The sequence below is a fragment of the Mastigoproctus giganteus genome, chromosome 8, assembly GCF_048544385.1.
Source record: "Mastigoproctus giganteus isolate SK-2022 chromosome 8, ASM4854438v1, whole genome shotgun sequence".
In the NCBI taxonomy this organism is placed as follows: domain Eukaryota; kingdom Metazoa; phylum Arthropoda; class Arachnida; order Uropygi; family Thelyphonidae; genus Mastigoproctus; species Mastigoproctus giganteus.
In genome coordinates, this window is record NC_143582.1 from 143245724 (window position 1) to 143268129 (window position 22406).

Here is a 22406-nt window from a genome sequence, read left to right on the forward strand (position 1 = left end):
ATTCCATTGTATCAGAAAATTGATCTCTTCTTGAATACTGTATACAGTATACAGTTTTGGAAGCCTCATTTTAGGTAAGATATATAAATTTTTTATTAATGTTGAGAAGAGCAATAAGATTAGTTGAGGGCATAAGAAGGTAGTCTCTGTAAAATAGACTTGAGTTCTGTAAATTGAAGTAGCTGGAAACTAGGAAACTGCCAGGAGATATGATTGAATTTTTAAAGGCCTCAAATGGTTAGGATAAACTAAATGCTAATACCACTTCACTCTTTCTCGGACAATATTCCAAGGGAATATATATTATTACAGGCGACCCCTGCTTAACGCTGATAATTTGTTCCGGAAAAATAGTGCTAAGTGAATCCACGCTAAGCGAGTGCTGCATTCCCATAAGGTAACATATGTATTTGTGAGTTGCGGTCGGTGCCATAGGATATTTCCTAAACAATAATAAACGGTAGTGAAAAGATGCAGAAATGTCGGTCAAAATATTTAATATTCAAATATTTGTATATATAAAATATTCTGCATTACATATGTATATAATATGTGGTAACTACTTACGTATCAAAATTAAACTTAAAATTCCAATTAAAATCATGAATTTAATTGATCTAAATTGATTTTAATTGATTTAATTTAATTGATGAATTTAATCATGAAAAATGTGTCAATTTTGGGTTGTACTTTAGCCCTCTTCCTGGTAAACTAAAACGGGTTTTAATTTTAAACCCGCACAGTGTTACCACTGAACAGTAAAGTCAACTGATCCTTTGCCATTTTGAAACTTGGTACGTTTTCGTTTCCAAAAAAGTCCTGCTTCATCTATATTAAAAACTTGTTGAGAAGTATAACACATAATACCCCTCTTCAATAATTTTAACAAGTTCTTTTTTGAAAGTTTCGGCTTCTTGATCTGAACTTGCGGCTTCTCCCTGGATTTTAAACCTATTCAACCAGCCCTTACTAGTTTTAAATGGTTCCACATTTTTTTTTTTTTAGGTGAGTTTTCTTTAGCTCATCATATAGACTAATCTCTCTCTCTCTCTCTCTTTATATAATATTTAGCTTAACTGAATTCTGCATTGGATATTATCTTCAATAAAATTAGCTAAAGTCTCTCAGTTTCAAACCTAATAGCCACCTAGCCCTAGTTGCTTGCAGTGGAACAGCTGTCTTTCCCGCTGCTAAAATTAATTCTTTATTTTTTATAATTGGCCTTACAGTTAAACTTGGCAGTGCTAAATTATGGCACGTTTGCTTGTCGTGGACCGGAATCGATTCGCTTCAAAACATCTAGTTTAATTTTCAAATTCAGTCTTTTTCTTACATTTATAGTCTTCATACTGCATCCAGACATTGTTGCTTTTTTATTCTTATCCACCATTATTAACTCTTCGAAAATTTAACTGCATTGGTTGCATTAATTATGATACAACGTTCGAGTAAACTGTCCGTTACACACAATGTCTAATGCTGCACTGAGTGATGATTAGACTTCGGATAACGCAAATATTACAAGCAATATACTTGATAATTTTTTAAAATGTTGATCTGGTAACAAGTCACAGTACTGCAATTAAATTAGCATGCGAGAAAATTTCACTGAGCGTGGGAAAATTTCACAATTCTCGTGGGAAACGTTTTAATGCTGTTTTGCTTTCATTTTCAAGCTATCGACTCAATCAAATGAAACGATTTCGTTAAATATACCAAAAATGCAATCTGTAAAAGAGCATTATAGTGATTTGTGACAGTGTTATTGTCAGATACAGGTTATAATATAAGAACAGCATTATAGCGAATCAGCATAAAGCGAACCGCATATAATAATAATACAGCAGGCCCTTATAACAAGGGCCTGCTGTATTATTATTATTATTAGCAGCTATATGGTGCAAGGAAGCCTGAGGTTTATGCTGCACCAGTCAAAAAGAAATTCCCGAGTTACCCTTAGAGAGAGAGAGAAGTAGAAGGGAATCACCAAGAAAGAGAAGTATGATGATATCTAGTTCAGGACCCTGGGTGTGCCAAGTCCATACTCACTAAATATCAGCCCCTATATATGTATAAACTAAAATAAAGATAAATAAAATATATGCCAGTAGCATGGCAAACCTGTAGAGTAAAAGTAAATTATACATAATAAAACAAAAGGGATGGGATAATCAAGATAAAGGATATTGTAGAAGGAATGCTCCTAAAGTAATTTAGAAAAGACAAAAGATGATACCAAATAACAATAATATTTTAAAATAAGCCAGTTAATTAAAATTTAGCAGCAACCCCCCCCCCCTTGCTAGCACCAGGTCCAAATTATGAAATATCACTAAAAATGGAGACGAAAACTAACTAAACACTGGACCAACAAAAATAAAATAGACTGGCCATTATGCCCCATCTCAACAGAGAACAACAAGGCCAGTAATAATCAGGGAATCACTGCATTTCAAACATTAGACAAATCCATGCAAAGGCGAACGGATACAAAGATCGACCCACTAATGCAATTGATTTGAATAATAGTGGCCCTTATGCAGTAAAAAATTATAATAGAACAAAACCTAGCACTAATGTGGCAACACCATACCACTGACAAAGTCACTGTTGAATCAGAATATATAAGAATAATTAGGCTATAGAGAGCAGTATGAGTTCTGCATTAGCATATCGTCTCACTACTACCATGTACAATAAATTGTGAACTTTAACTAATTACGATAAAAAGAAAAAGAAAATTAGTATTTCAAGCATCAGTGGCCACATTAATACATAATCCACTGCATGCCACTTATAATAAACTAAAATAAAGATAAATAAAACATATGTCAGTAGCATGGCAAACCTGTAGAGTGAAAGTAAAATAAACCATATATAATAAAACAAAAAGGGGAGGGGAAAGATAATCAAGATAATGTGTATTGTAGAAGGAATGCTCGTAAAGTAATTTAGAAAAGTCAAAAAATGATACCAAATAACAATATAAAAATAAATAAAAATTACTTTAGAGCATTCCTTCTACAATTCCCTTTATCTTTTTTATCTTCCCCTTCCCCTTTTGTTTTATTATGTATGATTTACTTTTACTTTTGTTCCACAGGTTTGCAATACTATTGGCATATGTTTTATTTATCTTTATTTTAGTTTATTATAAGCAGCATGCAGTGTGGTGTATTATGCTATAATGCAGCCACTGATGCTTGTGAAACTAATTTTTTTTATCATAATTAAAGTTCACAATTTATATATATATATAATTACTACTGTCAGAGTGTAATGTAATTTGTACCATATAGGTGCTCAAAGTGAGATAGACCCAAAAGAGCAGATGTATGATAAAACTTGAACATAAAAGTACAAAATTGGTCATTAGGCAAAAATAACCTATAAAGACTAAGATAGCCTGTGCAGGTTTACTTTATTATACCCTACAAATAAACATATAATTAGCAATAAAATAATAAAATATAAAATAGAATAAAATAAAATAATGATTATGAAGCTAATTATTGATAATAGGATGGATACCTTGAATGGCACTTTTTCAAGAGCTAGCACCATTCAATATATCCAATCAGTAATTAGCAAGGCCAGTGCTTTTTTTGAGATGGTATGCAACGGTATGGTGTACCGGCACCTTTATTAACAGTGATGTGTGATATTTGGATGCAATACATTTCGAAATTTGTAATATTCCTTAAATTTTTTCGCATGTTTACCTACTTTTCAAATAAGCTAAAAGTTATTTAAGTAAATTTGCATCTCATTATCTATTGTTAAGATATCTTCTATATAAAACTTTATAACCATTTTTAGAATACTATATTACTCAGTCGGACCTCTGTTTAACGAACTTTTTTTTTTTATGTAAACCCCAAACATGAGAGGTATTAGAACCTAAAGTACTTAGTACCGTGCTTGGGTTGGAGGTTGAGAAGATGACAGAAGATATTTTTTGATATTGGACCTGAACTTCTGTAGACTGTGATTTTCAGGAAATACGTACGAAGGAAGGTTGTTCCAGAAAACAGCAGTTGAATGAATAAATGAGGAAGATGAAAAGTTGGTTCTGTGAGTTTGAAGTTGGACAGTAAATGGATGTTGGCTGGTGGCTGCACGTGTTCGGACTGTTTTGAAAGAGAGAGTGGGAATTATAGAAATAAATTCAGAAGAACAGTGTCCATTGAAATATCTGTAGAAGAGGCATGCAGCAGAAACAGTACGTCTATGAGACAGCGAGTGGAGAGACTCTGTTAGAGATGAATCATTAATTAACCTAACTACCTTCTTCTGAATGGAATCAAGAAGCCTGAGAGAGGTTTTGGGGGCACCACCCCAGATGTGGGAACAATATTCCATGGTAGGGCGGATTTGCGATTTATACAGGGTGAGCAGCTGTTTGGAAGAAAAGTAATGCTGAGAGCAAAAGAGAAAACCAAGTTTTTTAGATGCAGAGGAAGCAATATTTGTAATGTGCTTGTGCCAAGAGAGATTAGAAGTCAGGGTAATCCCCAAAAGAGATATATCATTTTGCCTAGAAATTGCAGTGTCACCAAAGATAAGCATAGGAGCAGAAGAATCTATTTTGCGAAATATAAGACAAGACTGAATTTTAGAAGGATTGAAATCAACTAAGCTGTCTCTGATGCACTGGAGAATTACCTGGAGATCGGCATTTAAGGAATTGGTAGCGGATATTCGAGAAGTTGAAGCTGATTGAGCAGGGCGAGGTTTGTCAAACTGAAATGCAATGTGCTATCATCGGCAAAACTGTGGATAGGATTTCCAGTCAAGGGAAGAAGGTCATTAATATACAAGAGGAAAAGAGTGGGGGAAAGAACTGAACTTTGGAGGACACTGGCATTAGTGTAGAAGTTAGAAGACAGCGAGCCATCTACCATCAACCTCAGTGAGTGATTAGAGAGAAAACTGGATAACCAATTACAAAAAACAGCTGGCAAACCATAAGATGAAAGTTTGTTTAGAAGACCTTTATGCCAAACACGATCGAAAGCCTTTGAGATATCAAGAGCAACTACTTGTGTTTCACCCAACCTTTCCATTGAATTAGTCCATAAATGGGTAACATAAGCCAGAATATCACCAGTGGATCGACACTGACGGAATCCATACTGGCGATTGTTGATCAGACAGAAGATTTCTAGGTAGTTTAAGAGTTGACAGTTAATGGATTTCTCCATTACTTTAGAAAGAGTAGAAGTAATTGTAATGGGACGATAATTGAATGGGAGGGATTTGTCATCCCTTTTAGGAACTGGCTGGATATGAGCAAATTTCCAAGCAGAAGGAAAAACACCTTTGGAATCAGAAAGTGAAAAAAGGCGGCAAAGAATAGGAGTAAGTTCAGGAGCACAGATTTTGAGAACAGGTGGAGAAATACCATTGGGACCTGGGGCTTTCTTAGCATCAAGATTCATCAAAATTTTGACGGAAGACCACAGGAAACATTGAATGGAAACATTGAATAATAGTCAGGGAATCGCTGCATTTCAAACGCTAAACAAATCCATGCATCTATAGCCTAATTTGTTTCTATATATTTTCAGTTCAACCCTTGTTTTGTCAGTGGTGTGGTTTAGCCATGCAAATACTAGGCTTTCTGTTTTATTATTTTTCGCTGCATAAGGACCACTGCTATGCAAATCTATTGCATCGGCGGTCTGATCTTAGTATCATTCTGTTGTTGCATGGATTTGTTTAGCATTCGAAATGCAGTGATTCCCTGACTGTTATTGGCCTTGTAGTCCTCTGTCAAGATGGGGCATAATGGTCAGTCTATTTTATTTTATTTCATTTTATTAATTGGTCATGTAATGTTGTTAGTCTACGTTTCCACCTTAGTGAGATTTCACATAATTCGGAAATGGGTGCCTTCAGGGGGCACCACTAAATTTCTTTTAACTGGCTTAATTTTCTAAATTATTTTAGGAACGTTGCTTCGACACTACCCTCATTTCACATAATTCGGAAATGGGTGCCTTCAGGGGGCACCACTAAATTTCTTTTAACTGGCTTAATTTTCTAAATTATTTTAGGAACGTTGCTTCGAAACTACCCTCTTCTTCTTTATCCCTCCCTTATATATATTTTTCCGTTACTGTTATGTTATTTCATTTGATTTAAGTTCTTTTTCACTCTACTGGTTTGCCCTGCTACTGGCAAATATCCTATTTTGATTTAGCTTATTATAAGCAACATGTAGTGGATTGTGCTTTTCTGCTGCCACTGATGTTAGCTTTCCTACTATTCTTCTTATTTATTTTTAATATATATTTTTATTATTTTCTATCTGTTTATTTACTTTTTGGATTAATTGGATTATATTTATATATATATATACAGTTGAACTTGGTTATGATGAGCACAGAAATAACGAGATCATGGCTGTAACGAGCAAAAACCCATGAAGATTTTAATTTACACGTATTCCCAAAAAATTGCTCACTGTTCTAACGAGCGTACTACATGGATATACTGTACAAATTTTGGTAACTATGCAAACATTCTTAATTGCTCAGGGTCAAAAAAACCAATTCTTGGAATAGACAAAAATGAAAAGGGTGACTTAGCTTTTATGACCACCTGCATTGCATCGGATTAGCTGCTGGTTTATGACCTTGTCCTTTTGGGGATGGGAGGCTATAGAATAGTGCATTGGCATTCTATTTGTCGCATTACCCTATTTACAGATTGTCTTGTATTCGCTGAACCATAAATTTATTTCAGGACATCTAAGAATTTTTTCAGTGGGACTTCAAAGAACTTTGTATGCATTTTAGGACTTCAAAGAACTTTGTATGCAGATAACTTTACTGTCATTTTAAATAAAATCAGTTAGAAATGAACCCTTCCTTCGGAAACATGTCTACTAATAAAAAAAAAGTCTCTCTCTCTCGATTTGTGAAAGAGTCAAAATTATTCATGAGTTTGAACATGGTGTAAAAACTTTCTTTGTCCTCTTGAACAATAATGACATTGGGGAAGAATAAACATGTTTATATATCAGCATTAGAAAAGAACATAACCGATTAAAAAAAAAAGAAGAAAATTTGGAAAGTGGGAGGTTACAAACACCACATTGCTTCAATGGTTCACTACAAAAAAGAAGTGCTGGATTTTCAATAGACGGCCCAATCTTGAAGGCCCAAGCAAAACAATTTGCTAAAAAATTTGGATTCAACGATCTTGTATGTAACAGTGGTTGGATGGATCAATCTATTTAAAAATAGAATACAAGCATATTAATATAAATAATATGTATGTATATACTAATATTATTTTTTTCTCTCTAATATTTCTTTTGTTTTTTGAATCTATCTTTTTATCAAGTTATTGAGAATTTAAAAAAAATAGGAGGTAGATTTAACTCATCACTGATATAATGAGTAATGGTTATAACGAGGAAATTTTGTCGGTCCCTTGATGCTCGTTATAAAAAGTTCGACTGTATATATATATATATATATATATACAGGGTGTCTCAAAAATATAGGTACAAACGTTTAGGGGAGGTAGGTAACATCTAAAGGAATGTGAATCGCATAGGAACCCATAACCGGAAATGCCACGGGAAAGTAGTAGCAGAGGCACAAGAAGCAGAAATGACACGAGACAGTAATTAGTGGCAAATATTTATTTGACATAATATTAGCAATGGAGTACGAGATGGGTGCATTTCACAATACAACAGATGCTCGAAGGTTCCACCATGAGACGCGATGCATGCGTGACACCGACGCAGCATGGATTGGCGGACACGGTCGAACCCACCTGGAGTTTCTTTGATAGTAGCAGCAGCGCAGATGAGTCTCGCCACGAGATCCATTTCCGTCTCCCCAGGCGATTCATACACGATAGATTTGAGGGGCTCCCCACAGAAAGAAATCAAGGCTCGATAAATCAGGTGAGCGTGGGGCCCAGGCAACGGGTCCACCACGGCCAATCCATCGACGCCCAAAACTCCTGTTCAAATGATGATGAACACACCTTCCATAATGGACAGGTGCCCCATCATGTTGAAACCAAATGTTGCGTCTCACATTTGCTGGAACGTTGTCAAGTAACCCTGGTAGAATTGTTCAAGAAAGATCCAATATTTAGTGGAGTTCATGCTGGATGGTAACAGGTATGGGCCGACTAAACAGTCACCGACCATACTTGCCCACACATTTATTGCGAAGCGATGCTGTGCCGCAATGGAGCCCACACATGAGCATTGTGCTGATTGAATAAGCCTTCCTGAGTGAAATAAGCCTCATCCGTGAACAAAACATATGCTGGAAAATTCAAGTCCTGAATACTTTTTTGGAGAAACCACTGCGCAAAAGCCATACGTGCAGGATAATCTTGGGGGAGCAGTAACTGAACCCTTTGGAGATGAAAGGGGTGTAAGGAATCGTCGTGCCAGACACATTGTACACTGCAACGAGAAAATCCTAAGGCAGAGGCAACAGCACTTGTGCTGGTAGTAGAATTATTTTGGACGGCATTCAGCACACTTTCTTCCATGGCGGGAGTTTGTGTCGAACGTGGTCTGCCTGCACTACTCCTGTTACCTCTAAATGACCCATAATCGCAAAAATTTTGATGCACACGCCCAAACAAACGTTGGTCCGGTACATGTCTGTCTGGGAAGTGTGTTCTCCATAAATTCGTTGAGCAGCTCGTCCATTGCCCTCTGCTAATCCATACACTAGGTGTATGTCTGCCAGCTCACAGTTCGTATATCGATGCATGCTCTTTGTGCGGTGACTACCGACTTACGGTGATGTTTCCGGTTATGGGTTCCTATGCGATTCACATTCCTTTAGATGTTACCTACCTCCCCTAAACGTTTGTACCAGTATTTTTGAGACACCCTGTATGTTATAACTGATGCTGTATAAGCTTGCTTCCTTGTATTGTTTTATCACTGCTAATATTAAAGACATAGGCACACTTAGATAAGAATGGAATTTCAAAGGGATCAGAGCATGGATTTCTTGGAGGAGAAGTCTTGCATGACAGCCTGAATAATTATTATCATAAAATATTTAAAACAGTTGGATGCAGGAAACAACTCTGACATTATACATCTAAGTTTTTAGTAAATCTTATGATATAGTTCCTCACGAGAAGTTACTATGTGAAGTGGAGTAGTCTGCAATTATGAGGAAGATTTTTAGGTGGATAAGAGGCTGCTTGAAGACAAGAGCCAGAATAATCAGAAATGAGTATACTCTAAAAGTTATTATTTTAATAGGCCCAAGTATATACTTATTTCCATATATATGTTGTCTGTAGAAGTATGTGTTTGAAGGCTAATTTTGGATGTGTGGGCTGAAAAAACTGGAATAATGTGTGAGGAAGAACTACTTCCTCTGCCAAGATTGACTAATTACATTCTTGAAATAAAGAGGACTTCAAAACTTTTTTCAGTTGTCAACAGGAATTGAACCTAGATCTCTTCAAACAAGTGGCAGATTGTAATACGTCAGGGTGACTAAGCTGGCATGGACGAGCGTTTATACTAAGCTTTAAACTAACTAATGTAGCCCATGTCAGCCAATAGTGAGACCATACTTGGATTATTATTATTTTATTATTATTATTAGCTATGTGGTACGAGGAAGCCTGAGGATTATGCTGCACCAGCCAAAAAAAAAAATTCCCAAGTTACCCTAAGAGAGAGAGAGAGAGAGAGAGAGAGAGAGAGAAGGGAATCACCAAGAAATAGAAGAATGATGATACCCAGCTCAGGACCCTGGGTGTGCCAAGCCCATACTCACCAGATGTGAGCTCCTGGGATTGTATTCATCTCTGGAGGATGCAACAAAAAAAAATAATAATAAGTGTACTGTAGACTCTTCGAAGAAAGGAAACTGTATTGGAGATCATTAAGTGTTCTAGCCACAATAGTTATTGATCCACACCTTCTAAGTCATTCCTTCCTAACTGTGAGGAGTGGCTTGGAAGGTGTGGACTGCAAAGCTGGAAACTAGACACTTTAGGGACAGCCTGAATGAGCAGTATAGGCTCCCCCGAAGGGAATGATGGAAGCATATTATCCTGTCCTGGTAAGTGGGAAAAATCTTAGGAAGGGAGGATATGAATCAAAAATCTTAAGGAGAAGGAGAAACAGAACACTGGTCTCAGGAAATTTACTTTTGGGCAGTATGTTACGTATCATGGGAATAAACTATATCTCCAGGTAACATAAGATTATAATTTGGCTGAGGTTGCTGAGGCAGAAAGTTTGGTATAAGTTCAGGGAAGAATCGGATGGCACATACTGGTAATAGAGAATAATTTGACTTACTGATAATAGAGGTTGACGAGTTTTTTTTTTTTTTAAGATGTTGGATAAATCCTTCATTATATAATTTGGACATTCTAATGCTACTACATTTTTTCTTTACATTAATGAATTTTATTCAGAATTTTGCTAAAACTGCAGTGGTATTTGTTTTTGACAGAGTCGTTGAAATGCATCCATCGTTAGCAGAAGCAGCTACTCATGTTGCTGCTGCATTTCATGAAGAGGCATCTTCCTCCCAGAATGCTTCAAATCAGTCAGTACCATCTGTTGTATCTTATTCCTTAGATGCTCTGAGTGATGATGATGATATGGATACAGACAGTGATCAGGTATTTTACAAAATGGATTTTAATTTTTAAAAGAGTTAGTTTTTGAATAAGTTATAGATCATAAAAATTTGCTATTTTTTTTAGCATTAGCATTAGTAGAGGCATTTGATGCAAGAAAGCAAGCTTATGCAGCATCAGCCAAAAAAAAAAAATAAATAAATAAAAAAAATAATAATAAATAAATAAAAAAAAAAAATTAAAAAAATAACCACTTCCACTTCACCCCTCTGTTCGTTCGAAATATCTATCCAGCTGAGCCTTAAACTTATTTAGGCTATCAACTTCCACGACAAGGGATGGAAGTCTGTTCAACCAACCAACCAACCAACCAACCAACCACCCGCTGGCTAAAGGCAAATTTCCGCACGTCTATCCTACATCTGTCTTTCCTCAATTTGAATTTATGCTCTCTCAGGTGATTATTCTGAGCAAGAGGGAGAATCCCATCAGCATTGAGCATGCTCAAATCATTGAAGGCTTTATACACCTCTATCAGATCACCTCGCTGGTGCCTAGTCTCCAGACACTGTAATTTGCAAAACTTAAGCCTTTCTTCATAAGAGCACCCCTTTGTTCCATTCACTAATCTTGTTGCCCTTCTCTGTACTCGTTCCAGCAGCTCTACATCCTTCTTGAAATGAGGCCTCCAGACCTGTATACAGTATTCAAGATGCGGCCTGACCATTGCCTTATACAAGGGAATAATCACCTCCCTATCCCTGCTAGAAAAATTCCTGTATATCATTGACAATACACCATGAGCTACTCTTGCAGCCTGTCTGCACTGCTCAGAGAACTTCATATCTGCCTGCACAACCACCCCCAGGTCCTTTTCACTCTCTACCACTGTCAGTGTCGTACCACAGAGTTGATACGTTGCTCTGGGGTTGCTCTTTCCCATATGTAGTACTTTACATTTGTGAATGTTAAACTTCATTTGCCACCTCTCAGCCCATCTGCTCAACCTTTCCAGATCCTGTTGCAGCAGCATAGTGTCAGTAGTGTCCTTGACAACCCTCCAGTGGGAAGCTTGAATGCTTCCCATTTTGAATTTGCTGTTGGTAACATCATAAGTTGGTCCCACTGTATAGAATTTAAATACTGTGTCAGTCCATCGTAGTCGCCTTTACGAAAGCAATAACCCTTCCCTTTACCCCTAATGGTAGTTACCCCTTTGAGTAAATCCCACTTCAGCACACTGTGATCACTGCCACCTAGTGGTCCATTTATCTTTATCACTAAAAATTTTCTTTATCACTACCAGCAGAATATTTAGGCTATGTACAGTTGTTAACACTTGGATTGAGATGTTAAATTTATAAATATGTTAATGGCATGATCCTTTTATCATGCAACATTAGTATTAGCCGTATGGTGCAAGGAAGCCCCAGGCTTTTACTGCACTGGAGAAAAAAAAAAAAACATGGAATTCAATAATTAACAACTTGTTTGCTAAAAGAGAACTTCCAGCAGTGCAATCTGACCATCCCCCTCCCACTTCCCGTGTAATTTTAATTTATAGCCCCTTAGTTCTGGAATCATTTATAATGATGAAAATTTCAATCTTGTTCATTTTACTTTCATACTTTTACCCCTGAGAATCTTATACACATTAGTAAAATCTCCTTTAAGGTGTTGGGTTTCCAAGCTCTGCAGCCAACATGTTTGAGGTCTTTCTTCACACAGATGTACTTATGTCATCAGGAGCATTGCCCATCTTTGGACCTCTTATTATTTTACAAATAGTAACTATATATATATATATTTTTTTTTTTGGTTTAGAAATCATGAAAATGATGGGCAAATGCAAGAGAATTAAACAAAAACTTGAAATTATTCAAAAGTTTGAAAATAGTGCATAGCTTAAAATTTCTAAAGAACCATTATAATGTTGGTGACCAAACCATATGCAACATTTTAAAAAATAAAGGGAAGCTAAATAAAGGGTTGATTTTAAATCATTACATTTAAAATCAATATTGCAAAAAATAAAGGGAAGCTTCGTATTGGAGTACGTGTTAAGTTTTTCATTTTTTTATCTATTGCCATACTTTTTACATAGGTTGCTGAACATTTTTTGATACAGTAAGTCCTCCGGCTTATGTAGTTCGGACTTACGTTATGTTTTTTATATTTTTTTTAATTTGACTGAAGATTTCAGTGAAGGGGACACACATTTCACTATAATAACTTAAAAATCCACAGAATTCTAGCTATTGGTATTATCGCAAATGCAATAAGATCGAGTTTACTACCTGTTTATAATTATATGCACTAACAGAAAAGCTCAGTAACCCGGAAAGTGCAAATTGTTTTTATTGTTTTATGGCAGTGACCTCCAGAAATGTGTTTTAGTAAAATGTGAGCTCATGTGGGGTGATAATAGTGAGTTTTCGCATTAACCTGTGAAGTTCTTTTCAGAAAATTTAATTTTGACTGTTATCATGGTGCCTCTTAAGAGAATAAGTGACAGGGGTACTAGTAAATCTATCAAGAAAAGGAAAGCGATTGAGTTGGATCAGAAAATTAAAATAATAAGGATGTATGAAAATGGCCAAACATTAACAAGTATCGTGCGGAATTCAGATTTGTCAGTGGCAACAGTGAACATAATAAAGACAGAATTCGAGAAGCGGTGAAGCAATCAGCATCAATGCGGTCAGCTATAATAATCAAGGCTACGAAATACAAATCAGTTTTTACAGTACAATAACATACATTTTTTCTTCCTTTTATGTTTTCTTTTCTTATGTGCCACTCCGACTACTTCACCTCTGTTCCCAGATAGTTTTTAATTGAACTAATTAAAAATTTATATAACAATTTTCTTAATTCTTCTGAGGATATTATGTGGTTTTTGTAATTTTGCATATCAGGGATATAGTAGCAATATTTTTTCAGTCATTCCCAAGTTACGTGCCGACCGGGCTAGCCGAGTGGGTAAAGTACCTGCCCGGCAACCCAAAGGTCGCGGGTTCGATTCCCGCCTCGGGCTTGGATCAAAGTACTGCAAAAACCTTGGGAGGTGCAATATGGCCACAGAAGCCGATGCGCCAACAACTACCAAATCAAAAAAAAGTCTGGGAACGTATCTCTTACGTATGTCGGGAACTTACTGTATTTTTGTATTAACCGGAAAATTGATTATTGAAAGTAATAATAAGAAATATATTTGCAGTTTTAAAACTGAATGGTACCAAAGGAAAAGTTGGCTCTGTGGTTGTGAAGTTAAAAATGCATTGTTTTGTATTCAATGTTTACTGTTCAGAAGTTTCTTAACGTGGACAAAAAGTGGCTTTACAAACATAAACAGAACGAAAGAAAAAACTCTAAAACATGAGAGTTCGAAGAAACATATTGATAATGTGATTTCTCTATCGCTTTTAGGAAGCGTAAATATTAAAGAACAGCTTAGCTCACTAAGCTGTTCTTTAATATTTGCGCTTCCTAAAAGGCCTACAGACTTTCAATCTGCAAACATAACAGACAAGATACCAAGAATTGTGAGGTGTTATCTAAAATAATAGACTGCATTAAATTTTGTGGACAGTTTGAAATTTCTTTATGTGGGCATGACGAAAAAGATGATTCTAAAAATCCAGGTGTATTCAGAGTATTCCATTTGCTATATGAAAATTTTCTTCGCTCAATGGAAACTATTTTAAATGTAACTTCCAAGGGGAAGTCAAAATAATTCGCTACAAAAAGGACTTCGTTAAACAGAGGTCTGACTGAGTAATTTATAATTATAAAAATGGTTATACAGTTTTATATAGTAAATATCTTAACAACAAACAGTAAAAAAATGCAAATTTAGTTAAATAATTTTCAGCTTATTTGAATGACATGTGAAAAAAAATTTATGGAATATTACAAATTTCGAAGTGCATTGCATCCAAATGTTACACATCACTGTTAATAAAGGTGCCGGTACTCTGCACCGTTGCGTACTGTCCCAAAAAAAGCACTGTATGTATATATGTATATATATATATATGTATATATATATGTATATATATATATATATATATATGTATATTTACTGTATAAATAATTAGTTGTAGTGAAAAGTAACAGCTAAAAAAAGGAAAGATAATTTAATACATTGGGATGGTTTATGGACCTGGGGCACTGCTAGTAATAGCAGAAATACCCAGCAACCATAATGGAATGTAGATAAGTAGATTAGAGTGAGTGGGGAATGCTGAACTGTCAGATGTAGTTACAATGGAAAAATTAAATAAGTGCATGAAAATTAAAAGGAGATTAAATAAAATACTATAAATAGTACTTAATGCTGTTGATCCTAAGATTTTAACTTCATCAAGGGTCATCAGCCAAAACCAAAGGAAATACTGCAAGAAGTAAGGCCTCTGTTTCTAATATGAAATATATGTAGCAAGCGGAAAAAGGGAGCTGGTGTATACATCTATACTCTATACAGGTAGCCCTCGATTTACGTCTTGGTTAGGTTCCTAGGGGGACAGGCGAAATGGAATCGATGCAAATGGAACCCTTTATATAATGGAGTCAATCGGAAATCACAGGGTAGGTTCTGGGCACCCAAAATTTTACCGCTTTGCTTCGATTGTTTTATTTTATTAGCATTCTTCATAGTTATAGTAATAGTCAATGGAGACATATTCATAGCCCTACACACATTAGGGTGGCTTTCATCAGATTCTGTCCTCTGAATATTGCACTAGGATTCAATTAACTACTCTTATCAGACACAGTGTGGTGTGTCTTTATTCTATTAAATTAAAAACTTTATAACACGATTTGTTAATAGGACAATTAATAAAAAAAATGTTAGCGTAATAAATTTCCAACACATGTAAATAGCGTAAACAACAACCAACTGAATGCTTCACTGTATGGACCTTTACTACCCGCATCCACGAGTGGTTACTTTGAGGGTGGGAATCTTTCTCATCTCTGATACGAATGTGCTAATTGCTGATTGGCTCAGATTGTCCTAAATCATGTGAACAGTGCACAATACATAACACAGTATGATGCCTATAAATTTTGTCTAACTATTTTAAATTTTCAATTTATAAAAGAATTGCAAAAAAAAAAAAAAAAGCGAAAATAAATAAATAAAAATAAAAATGCCGTTGTGGTTAGTGATCGGCGCTATTGTGACTCGGCCCAAAACGAGGACTACCTGTATATCTATACAACCCTAACGTATATGACTTGAGGATTGGCTGTGATATATACATCAGCTCACTTTTTCTGCTTGCTGTGGGAATTGGTCCCTTCAAAGTTATGTTCTAGACAGCAAATAGATCTGTGCTGCTATGCAGTATGCACTCAGATTTAAGGATGCATGCAGGCTTGAATCACCCTCTGAAAACAGGGCATTTAGCGAAAATTAGTTTTCACACTGCCCTCTGCTCTCATCCTGATGTGACATCATATAGGGATACCATTTCATCAGCTAGCCTCAGGTGTCAAAATAGCTTGGCATGGAACTAATGTGGCCTGTCAGTGTCTCCCTTCTGATACCGGCAACCTTGGCACTTGTCTCAATGCCAAGGGATGCCTATGCTACAGGTACATTCTATGAATTTATTAATTTAAAGAGTTAAAATTTATTAAATTTATTTGACATGTCTGAAATTACACACACACACATACATATATATGAGGCTGTTAGTAAGATACACCATTATATTCCAGCATATAAATCAAATTTTGGAGCACTAAAAAATTGTCTGAAATATTAAGGTGATTTATGCGCTGAGTATAAAATTCTAAACTTGAATTAGAGCATGCACTTGGATTTAGAAAGACATAAATTAATATATTACATTTACAGTTTATTACATGCAGTAGAGTCCCAATTATCTGAAGTGAATTGTTGAAAAGTTTTATATACTTTCTTATCAAAGACAACATTACATAGTTCAGTACAGAACGAGAACTCACACCAGTTGGCTGTTGAGCCGTGCTGATCTTTTACATATGTTGATTTCATGACTTTTTACTCTTTAATTTTAAAGATTTAATAAAAAAGAAATAAAAATTTTACTCTCTAATTTTAAAATTTTTTTATTTGTCATGTTGCATCTATGTTATTAGAGTTGGTGTAGGCACTACGAGTGGAAAATGGAAGCATGTTGTGTCTTTAGATATGAATTTGAATGCCATCAAATGTTTGGATCAAGGAGAAACAATAAACAAAGTGGCTAGTGACTTAGACGTTGGTGAGGTGACTGTAGGAGACTGGAGGAGAAAGAGAGTGGAAATTGAAAAATGATGTTCATAAAGAGCAGCTCTTTGTGATAGTGAAAATTTGAATATAAAAACAGTGAAGAAAGGAGAATTTGAACAAACTTCTGAAACTTTTTTTTGTGGTTCACACAGGTGAAAGACAAAGGAAGCCCGATTTTACAGGCTAAGGCCTTAGAATTTCATAAGCATTTTAATGAAGGGAAAGAACAATTTACCACAGTATTGGTTGATTGGATCATTGGGAAAAAGAGGTTTGGAGTTAGAAATCTGAACTTCGCTGTGAAAAAATTATCAGCTAATATTGAAGAAATAGCAACATTTACTGCTAAATTAACAAAAATTATCAAGGAGAAAATTGGAATTTGGATCAAATTTCAATTATGACAAAATGGGCCTGAAATATAAAATGCTTCCATCCAAAACTCTTGAAGCTAGAAAAGAAAAATCAGCTCCTGTTTGTAAACGAAGCAAGGAGAGAATGAGAGTATGGCATGCTCAGATTTATCAGGGGGCATAAGCTTAAATTAACTCTCATTGGAAAGCCAAAGAACTTTAAAAAATGAAATATGTTTGCCTGTTAACTATGCAAATCAAAAAAATATATGGATGGATTCAAGTTTGTTTAAAACATAGTTTTATAAACAATTTATCCCTAGCACAAAAAAAATTTGAACGAAAAGAAACTTTCCCATAAAGCACTTTTAATTTTAGACAATGCTCCATCCCATCTAGACGAAAGCCAACTAGTTTTTGCCACCTAATGTGACATCTCTACTTCAACCTCTAGATCATGGTGTTTCGTAGACTTTGAAACACACTTATAGGCAACATCTCTTAAAAAATCTTTTTAAAAATTATGAAACAGCAACCATTGTTGTTGAGAATCTTAAAAAAATAAACATCAAGGACATTATTTACTGGTTGGCAGAAGCATGGAACGATGTTAAAACATCTCTTAATCCTGGAAAAAAATTTTATGCTCTCAAAATGAAGCCAGTAAGAACAAGATGGCAAATGAGGTTGAAACAGGCAACTAGCCAATAACCAGCCAATAACTAGCCAATAACCTTCCTGTTTCGGACACTTACTATAGAGGATATTAAAGAGTGGATGAATTCTGATGAACAGCTGGAAATGAGTTAGGACATGATTACGCAGCTAAAAAGTGAAGCTAAAAATTAGCAGCTAAAAAGTGAAGTGCTTCTATGAAACAGAAAACCATTAAAGAATTTTTTGTATGATATTAAGATTGATTTGGTGCATTATGGCCACAGCTGCCAATGTGCCACTAAAAACTAAATCATTCATTGTATGATATTAAGGTGTAGTGCTAACAACTATAAGTGTACGTTTTTCTTGTCTATGACTTGTAATTTTTATACAGGTACTATATATATTTTTTAATATTTGTAATTTTTGTAATAAAACAGTTGTGAATAAAATTAAAAGTGTTTTATTGTATAATTTAAAAGTCATTGTGTTCAATAAGTAGGTCTAACCTGAAAATAGTGTACATCATCACATTAATGTATTCAAATCCAGTTTATTTAATAATAATATATCAAACCATCCATGTTATCTAAGTTTTTGATTATCCGAGGTTCCCTCGGCCCACATTACGTTAGATAATCGGGACTCTATTGTATATGTTTACACAAATATACATTCTTTCTTGCATTATAAAAGCTTAGAATTTCTTCATTTTGTTTATCCAGTGAAAATGGTTCTTGGAATTGGTTGGGGTTTATGTTTTCAGACGATACGGGGGTTATGTTTTGCAGATGATACAAAGGTTGGCAGGGTTGTCAAGGACACTACTGACACTATGCTGCTGCAACAGGATCTGGAAAGGTTGAGCAGATGGGGCTGAGAGGTGGCAAATGAAGTTTAACATTGACAAATGTAAAGTACTACCTATGGGAAACAGCAACCCCAGAGCAGCGTATGAACTCTGTGGTCCTACACTGACAGTGGTGGAGAATGAAAGGGACCTGGGGGTGGTTGTGCAGGCAGATATGAAGTTCTCTGAGCAGTGCAGACAGCCTGCAAGAGTAGCTCATGGTGTATTGTCAATGATATATAGGAATTTTTCTAGCAGGGATAAGGAGGTGATTATTCTCTTGTATAAGGCAATGGTCAGGCCACACCTAGAGTACTGTATACAGGTCTGGAGGCCTCATTCCAAGAAGGATGTAGAGCTGCTGGAACGAGTACAGAGAAGGGCAACAAGATTAGTGAATGGAACAAAGGGGTGCTCTTACGAAGAAAGGCTTAAGTTTTGCAAATTACAGTGTCTGGAGATTAGGCACCAGCGAGGTGATCTGATAGAGGTGTATGAAGCCTTCAATGGTTTGAGCATGCTCAATGCTGATGGGATTCTTCACAATCAAAGTATACCTGAGAGGACATAAATTCAAATTGAGGAAAGGCAGATGTAGGATAGACGTGCGGAAATTTGCCTTTAGCCATCGGGTGGCTGGTTGGTGGAACAGACTTCCATCCCTTGTCGTGGAAGTTGATAGCCTAAATAAGTTTAAGACTCAGCTGGACAGGTATTTCGAACGAACAGAGGGGTGAAGTGGAAGTGTTTTTTTTTTTTTTTTTTTTTTTGGCTGATGCTGCATAAGCTTGCTTTCTTGCATCAAATGCCTCTACTAATGCTAATGATTTATGTTTATAGTTCTTAAAAAGTAAACTTTTTGAAGTTTACTTTTTAAGAACTATAAACATTATTTTCTTATAGCAAATAATGCCTCAATATGGAAATGTTGAAGTATTGTTTACAGAGAAGCCAATTTGTAGTACAGAAACCAAATGCCAACAAGGAACTGCTCAGTTACACAATCAAATTATACCAACTGCTCAGTTACACAATCAAAGTTTACCATGTACACATATATATGTTTGTTATTTGGTTTTTAGGAGCATTAGCAACTAAGGCCATATTGCTCTGGGGATATGCGGTGGTCATTCCCTGACCTTTCCCCATCCTCCGTATTTGGTGGTCACGGGCTCGAACCCCTGTCTAATCAAGAAGCAAGTGCTACGCACTGCTGCTCCTACCCACCTGGCTATGGAGGCGCCACACATATATATGTAGCATCAATAAGAGTGATGTTCACCTATTTTTCCTATTCCTGTAGGTTTTGATTTTGGGACCTTATAAAGGGGAAACTGTACACTCACTACCACATCACACTCACTCACAGCAGTTTGCTGTGCAGGGTAATAAAACATTGCTATGTAAAATTTAAAAGAAGGAGCACAGGTTCTTAATGTAAGTTTTAGTGTAATGTAACACCGTGCATGATGTGGAAAGTGACCTTAAAAAGGGTTGACTTACACAGTGAATATATAATTAAGCAGGATTTTTAATTTGTCTCATGATAAGATCAGGAGGAAAAAGAGAAATAACTAACACCATTAAGGAGAGGAAACTAAAATATTTAGGACATATGATGAGGTATGGCAAATATGAGATGTTGCAAATGATAATCCAGGGCAAGATCAATGGAAAAAGAAGTCGAGGGAAAAGAAGGAAATCTCGGTTGGCCAACCTCAGAGAGTGGTTTGATCAGAGTAACGAGTGCTTGTTTCGGGTTTTTACCTCATTTATGTCCATTGCGAAGATAATAGCCAACCTCTGCAAAGAGACAGCACATTGAAGAAAAGGAATTTTCAAGGCAAAAAATAAGTTGAACTTATATGGTGAGTTGACTTATGCTTCATAATATACAGTATTTTGTATTGCATAGTTTTTGAATATATTAAAATGTATTTATAAGCCATTTCAGTCTCTTATGTATATTTTTAAGGATTTAAAAGTAACATATATATATATATATATATATACAGTAAACCCTCGCTAATCCGGATTAAGTGGGGAGAGAGGTCATCCGGTTTAAGTGATAATCTGGATTAGTGAAGCAAAAGATAGCCCTAAAAGACAAAAAAAAAACTTGGAACACAAATAAATGGAAAATTTGACGATATAGGTAGTGCTGATGAAAATAAATAAAAAAAAAATATCACTGTAGAGTCTTTATTTAAAAACTATAAAAAGACAATGCATTTATCCACTGATAGTGGATAAATGTATTGTGTTTTGTCTTTTTGCATTTATCAGGTGGCGTTGGCATGCGACGCCAATGTCATTTGATCATTGCTGTGAATACCGCTTAAATACAGCTTCTTCCAGCAACACTTCTTTTGGCTTTTTTTGATGTCTGTCTATATTTTATTTTATTGTCCTGCCTACACCGGGTGGAAAAGATCTGGGTTCGAATCCTGTTGATGACGCAAGGAACTTTAATTGGCTTTTTTCACTCCATGGCCGAGTTAGTCGGTCTCAGGCATAGATAGCAAGATTCCCCCCAGAAACTGGGGTTTTTCGTCCAGCAAAACAGGCAAATCGACCAGAGAATACACACAATTTACAGACATGATAAATAAATAAATGGGTATATGTAAGAAATTATGGGTGGCCCTAAATATAATAGTTTGGGTTTAGTTAGTTTTGAGTTTGTTTGTCTATTTGATACACTGCTTTTATCACTCCCCATATCAAACATTAAAGAAAGGTCTTTATAGATTCTTTTTGTTTTTTATTATCTGTTGGCCAGTACCAAATTCTTCAGCAATTTGTTTTTTCACGAATACCATTTCCACGTTGTTCTGTCACTTTGAGTTTGTTAATGTTAGTTAAAGTAGTATGTTTTCTTTTTATTCGACTTTTTCATTGTATAGTACCCATAATTATAAAAAAATATGTTGACATATGTACATACACATCTGAGTCGGACACCTGTCTGACTTAGTCACCAACGATACTGAACAACACACAAGATAATTTAGTGTATGTTCCATCTCTCTCTCTCTGCGCAGTTAATCAGTGCTCAGTCAGAGTTACTCATCTGCCTTCCTGAATTCTCTGTGTCTTTCATAGTACTCAGCTGTGAACAGAATTTTTCATATTTCGATCCGGATTAACTGTAACCAGATCAGCGAGGGTTTACTGTATATATATTTTTTTCATTAAATGTAGTGAAATTTTTAATATATGCTTTATACTTACAGGGAATGGCAGCGGCTATGGCAGCAGCCATGGCTGCCGAAGGTGTGCAAGGTGGAGGGTTATCTCCAGGCCATATAACTCCTGCACAATTGGCCTCTGCACTTGCTGCTGTAGTGTCAGGAGCTACAAGTAGTGTTGCTGCTGCCGCCACCTCTTCTAATCAGGATGGTACATCAGCACCAAGTCAACCTCAAGCTCCATCGTCTCCTCAGCTTCATGCTCCTCCTCCCACACCAAGGGGACTGATAACATCAGAAATGTTCACACAAGCCATGCAGCATGCACTTGGAGTTGTAGGACACAGTAATATCCAGGTAATATTTAGAGTGGCATTTAATAACAGAAAGGGTTTTTAAGGACTCTGCTTAGATAAAGAAATGTCGGGCATGCCATTTGACAGCATTTTGCTTGGTCAGCTCCATAGATAAGGTAATTTAAG

General features: G+C 35.8%; 1 protein-coding gene across 2 annotated transcripts in view; it reads left to right on the forward strand.

The window, feature by feature from the left end:
* Positions 1 to 22406, forward strand: part of LOC150081878 (ubiquitin-like protein 7) — an 84924-nt gene that overhangs the window by 48588 nt on the left and 13930 nt on the right. For both annotated transcript variants that reach the window (XM_090379786.1, XM_090379787.1), the window contains exons 6-7: positions 10479 to 10650; positions 21970 to 22281. In XM_090379786.1, coding sequence (XP_090235912.1) covers positions 10479 to 10650; positions 21970 to 22281 — 484 coding nt within the window. The remainder of the gene's footprint in view (positions 1 to 10478; positions 10651 to 21969; positions 22282 to 22406) is intronic.